Source organism: Microtus ochrogaster, unplaced genomic scaffold (genome assembly GCF_000317375.1).
Source record: "Microtus ochrogaster isolate Prairie Vole_2 unplaced genomic scaffold, MicOch1.0 UNK4, whole genome shotgun sequence".
NCBI lineage: Eukaryota > Metazoa > Chordata > Mammalia > Rodentia > Cricetidae > Microtus > Microtus ochrogaster.
The window spans coordinates 14,002,918-14,011,918 of record NW_004949102.1 but is presented as its reverse complement, the minus strand read 5'-3'; the positions used below and the strand labels follow the sequence as shown (position 1 = coordinate 14,011,918).

The following is a 9,001-nucleotide window of genomic DNA, read 5'->3' as shown; positions in this document are numbered from 1 at the left end:
TGCATTCTTTAAAAACCCAGACAGACTCAGGCAACCTAAGCTAGTTTGAAATGTGGGCAGCGCTCCAATTTGCTAGGTTTCCCTAAGGAAATTATGCCGGGAAACAAACCTTCTGAAGTGGAGCCTCTGAGGGAGGACGGTAGGCGCACACGCCCACTCCTATAAAAATGTATTCTTGTCGCTATTTAATTGGTCGTCTTCTCCAGATCCCTCTCTCTCATTGATCGATGTTCCAGTCGATCATTCCCAGACCCAAGCATCCCATTGGTCCGCCGCGATGCTTGGGCAGGAGGAGTTCCCCAGTGACGTCAAAGAAGCTCTCCGCCCACATTCCGAGGTCTGGGCGGAGATTTCCCGCGACCCTGCCTCTGGGGGCGGGACATGGCCGAGAGAGAGACTTTTGATACGGTACACTTGGCAAGACGGGCATCCGATTGGTCGCCGGCCTGGAAGGAGGTGGGGTCGCCTCTGGGTCCAGGAGCCGAACTCAAGAGCCAGGGGGAGTCTCAAAGTTTGTCTGCAGCAGTAGTGGGGAGTGGGCTTGTCGCGCGAGGACTTTTTTGGGATGAGATCTGCCTTCTTGCCTTCCTTTTGGATGCACAGCCCGATTTAACCCCTGCATCTTCGGCCCGAGCCCAGCAGGCTTGTCCTCCCCGGGGATTCACAGATCTCCGAGGACACGGGTCGCGGAGCTCTCGGCGGGGCTCTCCCTGGTTCTTGCGCCAGTGCATAAGTTCCACGCGCGCACACTCAAGCACTTACGGAGAGAGGCGTCTCGCCGGCCCGTGGCGGCTCTGAGAGGTTCCCTCCTGCCTCAGCATCCCCGGCCCCGCGGGGCTCCCACCGCCATGGAGGTGCTGGAAAGCGGGGAGCAGAGCGTCCTGCAATGGGACCGCAAGCTGAGCGAGCTGTCAGAGCCCGGAGAGACCGAGGCCCTCATGTACCACACGGTGAGGACCCGCGGCCAGGCCAGGGGAGGTTTGAGGAGAAAGGCAGTTGTTGTCACCAGCTGGAGACCTGGGAACTGGGAGGCAGCGTCCGGGAAGTGACCATAACAAGAGGTCTGGGGATGGGGGTTTTCCTCTATGAGCAGGGAAAGGTGCCCAGCTGAGCCCTTTAAACTTTCTTCCGAGTAGTGACCCTTTGTATTCCAAAGCCGTTTATACTATTTCTCTATCGGTAGCACATTTCCTATTGCTAACGGTACTGCAATGCTGGGAAGGGGTTGTGTTTTGAGAATAATGCCTCCACCCAGTTACATTGATTGTTTTTGTGTGTGTGGTAAGGTTTGTTAAAAAAAAATTGGACAAGCTAATATAGTATTTTCTTACCATCTGTTTATCTTCTCTCCCTTTCCTGTTCCTTAACTTTTTAGTTTATATCTTTAAAATGTATGTGAGTGTTTAAAAGCCTTCTTTCTCCACACGGGATGGAGGTCTTCCTTAGCTGCTTCAACTACACAGCCTCGAAGATCTGCTTCCTCCCTTTTCAGGGGCAAGATCTCTGAGAAGTCCGGAAAATCTGAGGCAGCTGCGCATTTCAGAGAGGCTTTGGGGAGAGATGGGACAGCTCACCAGTTCCTTCCCGCAGGGACCTGTTGGGAGACGGTCACAGTCACAGAGCGTAGCTCATTTAAAGACTTCACTTCCAGCCTTTCGGCATTAAATTTGCAAAAGGGAATCCTGTTTCTGGGAGCCAGGGCCGGTATACTGCTTTGTTTGAGATTTCTGGAAGTTTGTAATGACACACAGAGAGAGACAGAGACAGAGACAGTGAGACAGACAGACACTAGGTAAGGACAGGCTTGGCTGCTTTTCTGTCTTGGTGCTGTTAATGGGGTCAGTACCAGGATATTTGAAACTTTTGCAAAAACTGGCCTTCAGGCTCCACCTCTTTGGCCTCTGCTGCTGGCTGACTGTATTTTGGGAAAAGGGATGGGGCCTCCCTGCTGCTTCCCACCAAAGCGTTTGTGGTGGCTGAGAAGGGTTGGTTAAAAAAAGAAGCCATGTGCAGGGTTGAGAGGGAGCGGTAGTTCACTCTGGGGTAAAAACCAGATGTTGAGTGTGATCCTGATCATCTTGGCCTTTGCCCACTGTCTGTCCCGAACAAGCCTTTGGGTTGGGAGGCCAGAGGTGCTTCATGTGCTGGAGAAAGAGCCTGAACATGCTGACCCATAGCTGCTTCCTAAATTTGGGGACTCCAGCTGTTTCCCCTGACATGAGCTACAGCCTGACCATGAGGGAGAGCAAGCTTGTTTTCAGCATCAGCTCTCATTGTGAAAACCTCTCACCCAGCCAGTGGCTGCAAGGCCACAGCTTCGGGCCGCCTTTCCGCGGGTGGGATAAAGTATGCAGACAGCCACAGTGCTGAGATGCTGAAAGAAGCCAGGCTGAGCTGTAGGTACCCTGGGCTTTGAGATGAGTCCCTACCTGGGATGGGCAGGAACTGTAGGACAAAAGCTTGGCTTGGCTCCAGCTACTGCCTTTACAGTGTCAGAGCTTGAGACCCTGCATCCCTTTTGATAGTAACAACGCAGGGTTCCTGTGTCATTGTGATACAGCAGTGATGTGGGGTCCTTTTTCTGACAATCCTCTGCTTTTCAACAACTCTTAGGGTTTTCAGGCAAGTGTCTTCCTTTTGAACCGCTCACACGTACAAAATGCCATTCATAATTGCGGCTAGTCATTAGTATGTGTATATGAATTAGTGCTGAATGAGGTATGGCTGGCTGGATCATATTCCTCCGAAGTAGGGCAGGTTTGGGAATGATCTGAAAACAGGACTTTTCTCGGTTACCTCTTGAACTCAGATGTCTATACGCTGAGCTGTTAGTGTAGACGGCGGCCCATGATGGCAGAGGGGCCGATTCCCCATGTGGATGACGTGACGGTCTGTTTTTATTATGTTGTCATTCAAAGATGTTCGTTCCCTTCCTATTTATTGAATAATCTCCATGTGCCAAGATTATTCTAAGCGCCGGGGATACATTCTGAACAAATATAGACAGCAGCACATGGCTCTGAGCCGTCTGCAGTTTTTTTTCTGCATGTGTTTGCAAATGTGTTGAGAAAAATAAAGAGCACGCGATGAGCCTGAAGAGAAGCAAGCGCTACAGCGTGCTCACCATCGTAAGAGCAATGGACGAAGGAAAAGCAGACACATGTCACCAGGATAGAGTCCTCAGGTAGAGGAAGGACAGAGGACAGAGCCTCCGTGCAGGGTTTTGCAGGAGGTGAGTGTTATCTCTGCAAGAGGAGAAGCCTGGGCACAGGCCAGCTGTCAGAAGGCGGGGAACCTCAGACATGGACTGTGTCTGTAGCATCATCATCGTCTGCTGTAGCTTAGCCTAACTTGTGATTCAGGCAGCCTCCAAGATGCTGGGGCCCAGGTTTGAATGGATCCAGTGAAATTTTCGAAGTTGAGTGTATTGAGAGGAGAACACGGGGGCGGGTGCATGCGGCGGGGTTAGGGTGTGGGGGGTGGGGAGTAGATGAAAGAACATCTTTGTGAAAAGCATGAAGAAATGATGATAGCTACCGTCTGTCCCTCAAAGAGGGAGCCTCTGCTATACACGTGCCCCTGTGCAGTCCTCCAGGCCTCACTCTTGGTTGGATGCTCTCCTTTTACCTTTTTTTGACCGCGTGTGCGTGTGTGTGTGTGTGTGTGTGTGTGTGTGTGTGTGTATGTGTGTGTGTGTGCGTGTGCGTGCGTATACACTGTGTGCCTGCGGAAGCCAGAGTACAGTCTTGGGTGTTATTCCTCAGGCACCCTCTGCCTCCTTTGTTGTTTGAGACAGGGTCTCTCACTGGCCAGGTCCATGTCCTGTAGACTAGGCCGAATGGGCAGTGAGCCCCAGGATCTATGCTTCTCTCCCATCCCAGTGCGGGGATCACAAGTCTGAGACAGCAGGCCTGTTTCTTTTCTGTTAACAATGGTTCTTGGGATTGAACTCCAGTCCTCGGGCTTGCAAGGCAAGCACATTCTGGTCTGAGCCCTCTCTCCAGCCCTGCTGTCGCCTTTTTAAAAATCTTAGTCATCTTTGAATAGGAGCCCTATAATTTTGTTTTGCAAGGGCTCCCTCAAATTATGCTAGAGTCCCATGAAAAGACGTTACATTTAATGCTTTACTAAAATGATGCTGTTTTCCCTCCTTGGTGACCCAGCGAGAGAGCCTTTCTTTGTTTATTTTTTCACCATGGTTCCAGTTATTGAAATAAGGTCCTCAGGTCTGCACAGTTAGATACCCTTTCCCAGCTGAGCCATCTTGCTGTTTGAGCCCATCACCCACACCCACCACACACACACACATAATTAGGTTTATTTTATATATAAGAAAACTAAGGCTTGGTGCCTTGGAGCACGTCGTGGGGTTTGGACCCCACAGCTAATTAGTAACGTAGCCTGGATGCAGATCCAGGTCTGCCTGGCTCCAAAGCCCGTTATCCTATAGGTTGAAATCTCCTGACTTAAAGAAAGGGATCTGATTAGAAGGTTGGAGAGAATGACAGGGTGATCGAAACTGCTGAGTCCCAAAGCAGCCCACGTCTAGCTGGGGCTGGCCGTGTCTCCTGCGACCAGGCTCTTTGTTTTAAATCAGGATTTTGTGAACAGGTGTGCTCACCACGGCTCTGTCTTAGCAAACCTCTCACATCCTCGGCTTCAAAAGGAGAAAATGTCCAAGTTGCCTAAGGCTGGGATTTTTCTTGCTCAGCTGTGCCTTGTGAACAGGAAGAGCAATGCTTTCCTTGCTTCGCTAGCTGTGAAGACTCCTCTGTCCTGAAGGCTCAAGGCGTAGGGCAGACAGGTTTAAAGTCACCTGAATACTGAAACCCATGGATAGGCTGGGTGTGGGCTTGCTCAGCAGGTTCTGAGTGAGGAGAGCTTTGGGCTTCCTCCTGAGGCTCCTCTAAAGCCTTCTGAGCTGGAGGTGTGACTCAGGAGGTCTGTCACCAGCACTGAAGGGAAAAAAAAAAAGGTGTGATTAAGGTGACAGATGGAATTCTAGTTCAGCAAATAGTCTTCCGTGAACGCCGCTGCTTCCAGACTGGTCAGGGCTGTTTAGAGATATGTTTAGAGTGACGGCTAACACAGGACTTAGGACCTGTATTGGAGTTGGGGACCCATCTGCAAAACCTGTTTTTACAGGCATGTCTGGATGTTGGACTGTTCTAATGTTATATGAACCCGTGAGAGTCTATTCAAATTTTATTAATGCATCTGTGCACAGTCTGGATCTGGGGATATGATTAAAAAATGGAAAATTGTTTCTGGTGAAAGGATTTGGAGTTCTGGAGTCAGGAGAAGGAAGAGGGTTCAGCTACATACTATACCATCTGGCACTGTTCAAATTATTATTTGCGTGTATGTGCATGTGTCTGCATGTGTGTATGTATTAGGCAATGTGTACTGGAGTGCGTGTGTGTGTTAGGCTTGTGTGTACTGGTGTATATGCATATGTATGTCTGTGTGTGCATGTGTGTATGTTAGGCATTTGTGTGCTTGTCTGTAGGTGTGTGTGTATGTCTTAGGCATGTGTGTACTAGTGTGCATATGTGTGTATGTGTGTGTATGTTAGGCACATGTGTACTGGAGCGCATGTGTGTGTGTTAGGCATGTGTGTACTAGTGTATATGTATATGTCTGTGTGTGTATGTGTGTATGTTAGGCACTTGTGTGCTAGTCTTTAGGTGTGTGTGTATGTCTTAGGCATGTGTGTACTAATGTGTGTGTGTATGTGACAGGCATGTATGTGCCAGTGTGCATGTATGGAGGTCAAAGAACAACTTTCAGGGGTTTCTTGTCTCCTTCCACTGTGAGTTCTCAGCTTTGAACTCAGATGCCAGACTTGCACAGGAAATACTTTAACCTCGCCAGCCTCCACTGTTTGGATTTTTACATTCTGGATATACTTAGAAAATGAAGACTTGGAGCTGGATGTCATAGTAATGACTATAATCCTAGCATTTGATGCTGACACAAAAGGATCACAAATTCATGGTCAACATGAACTACTACTTAGCAAGTTCCATGTCAGCCTGGGCTACGGAGTGAGACTTTGTTAAAAAGACCAGAAAAAAAGGGAAAAAAATGAAATTTAAGACACCAGGGCAATTAAACTGGACTCTGAAACGAAACTAAAGTAGATTCACCTAAATCTGGACTAGAGGTAATTTTCCCGAAAGGAGGTATCAGTACTGACTGCATTAAAGCTTATCACATATGTTGCAGCAGATTCCATGTGAAGACACCAGGCAGCAGGGACATGTGATAGAATGGGATTCCCAGGTTGAAGGCTGATCATGGGTTGTGCAGAATAAACTTTGCCATCTTGGTCACTTCCCTTCTTCTATACCATCTGGCAAATAAAGGCTTTTGTCAACTTTTGCATTGTTTATGTCCAGTTAAAAACAAGTAGATAGGAAGTAATCTTCACAGAGATGGCCACAGGTTCTGCTTGGCTTACATGGGTAGCGCAGATATAAAATGAGTCGGGGGTTCCTCTACTGAGATCTTCCATCTGGTCAGTTTCTGAAGGAAAATGACTGGTCAGCCGGTGGAAGGGAGGGAGTTGAGGGAACCTGAGGGTATCCCGTGGGAAGCATCTGGTTTTCTCATTGTGCTGACATTGTCTGCTGGGGAGTTGGCCCATCTCATAGGCTGAGGGGTCTGACCTTCCTGCTAGCATGCCCAGAGTCTGGGATGGTTCTGATGGGCAGGGAAGCCTTTGGCCAGATGTTTTCACTCAGATTGTCTCCTGTTGTTGCCCCCTGGCAAAGTCCTGATGGGGAATCTGGGTCCTCATTGGTTGAGGGGATTGAACCAATGAATGTAATTGCTGGGAAGCAACCCTGGTCCTCTGCAAGAGCAGCTAGTGCTCTTAACTGCTGAACCCTCTCTGCAGCCCTTAAAAAATTTCGATACCTTGGCAGCTGACTTAATTTATTGTCAAGGATTGGGTCATGCGAGTATTATCTAACCCAACAGCTAGAAAGAATGTAGGCTTGCAAGGATGAACCTAGATTAGTCATTTAGGGCTGAAAGAGATTCTAGAGACTTAGGTGTGATTGTTGGTATAATAGTCTTTCCAAAGTTATGTTTGATTAGCAAACAAAGGTGTGCCTGCTGCCTCTCAAAGGTGTGCTAGCACCTATAAAAATGTTTTGAATCGGCAATTACTAGTCGTGAGAACAAAAGAACAATCCTAGAGTCGATGCCATTTGCAAAGTCTAAGGATTGTTTAGGCGCGCTACCAGCGTCCAAGGAAGGAACTGTAGTGTGGCAGGGAAAACCTATGAAATACACACAGTGCCTGTTTATGGCGTGGGGTCAGAGGTGCCGGGAGGGAGTGTCCTGGCTCATTGGCTGAGATGTGCAGAATTAGCTACATTATCCAGACTCTCGGTATCTGAGCCAAATACCAGGGCTTGAGGCAGCCAGTGGGGCCAGGAATCTTGCTCATCATGCAAGGCAAGAATGACTTGTTCCAGTCCAGGTCGCCAGCAGGGTGAAAGCCATTTTCAAAGCTGCTTTCCCACTTGGTGTGCTATTCAAATATTGATGAGACACCGTGTGTCTGCCTGCTGCTTGAACTTGCTGCCATAGCCTGGCCTCGCAGCTGACTGGGGCGTGGCCCTAAGGCCTTGCTGGCTATTTGCTGTGGTTGAGCCTATGGCCATAGGGCATCGGCACTGTCCCAGCGATGCATGTTTCCTGCTAGAAGAATTGAAAGGAAAGATGAGACCTGTCATCATTAGCCTTGAGCTATTCCCCCCTGCTCCAGCTCTTCCAGTAAAAGTTCCAGGTGACCTGATTTTTCCCTGGAAGGCACTGTATGCTTTAGCCGTGGGGTACAGAGTGGGTTTTATACGAGGAACCTGAGACTTGGAGTCATAAAGTAATTTGCCCCCTCTGGAAGACAGGCTTCTTGAGGCCAGATGTGCCTTTGGTTTTTCCATGCTCTTCTCTTCGCTGAGGTCAGGTGTGAAATGCTAAGCAACCCACGAGAGTCCCTTAACACACAGCCATCCTGGAAAATGGATACGCTGGGTGATTCTGGTATTTTCTGTTAATGTGACATATATATATATATATATTTAAAATCTGAAGGCTTTTTTAAGATATGCACATTTAGTTTGATAAGGGCTCCTAGTGCCTTAGGGCTTCTGTTGCTGTGGTGAAATACCATGACCAAAGCAATTTGGTGAGAAAGGATTTCTTTGGCTTACACTTCCACATCACTGTTCATCACTAAATGGAGTCAGGACAAGAACCCAAACAGGGCAGGAACCTGGAGGAAGGCACTGATGCAGAGGCCATGGAGGAGAGCTGCTTACTGGCTTGCTCCTCATAGCTTGCTCAGCCTGCCTTCTTATAGAACCCAGGACCATCAGCCCAGCGATGGCACCACCCACAGTGGGCTGGGCCCAACCCCATTGATCACTAATTAAGAAAATGCCTTATAGCTAGATTTTATGGAGGCATTTTTTTTTTCAGTTGAGGTTCCTACCTTTTAGGTAACTCTAACTTGCATCAAGTTGGCATTAAATTAGCCAGGACACTTGGTATCTATCTCTTTGTTTAGAGAAGACAATGAGGTTGGGACATTTGTCCAAGAGCCCTGGCTTTCACTGGGGTTGGGAGTGGGGCCTGTTCTGTCGAATGGGTGGGTCTCTGATCCAGGGTACTGGTTCTCTGGTGCCCTTGGGTGTGTTAGTTGGATTTGCTTCTTTGCTTCTGATGGATGCATTTATTTATACTCTGTCCTCTGTGTCAAATGTTTTCTGTTTGTTTGAGGATGAGCTGCCCAGACCGTGAGAGTCTGATGTCATTTGGGAAGCAGAGGGGGCTTATAATTATTCTCCCTTGTGTATCTGAATTCTCTTGCCAGCTTCTATCTTCAGCTATAAACACAGGTTTCTGCCTTCAACACATGCTCGCCAGCTGCTTCTTCTTGCCCATGTTTCTGTCAGCCTTGTTTATGGTCAGCTTTTTCTTTTCTTTT

General features: G+C 48.4%; 1 protein-coding gene across 1 annotated transcript in view; it reads left to right on the top strand.

The window, feature by feature from the left end:
- The first annotated feature begins 489 nt into the window (after positions 1–489).
- Creb3l2 (cAMP responsive element binding protein 3 like 2) overlaps positions 490–9,001 on the top strand; it is a 114,477-nt gene continuing 105,965 nt past the window's right edge. The window contains exon 1 of the mRNA XM_005365832.2: positions 490–950. Within this exon, the coding sequence (XP_005365889.1) occupies positions 849–950 (102 nt within the window). The 5' untranslated portion in view covers positions 490–848. The remainder of the gene's footprint in view (positions 951–9,001) is intronic.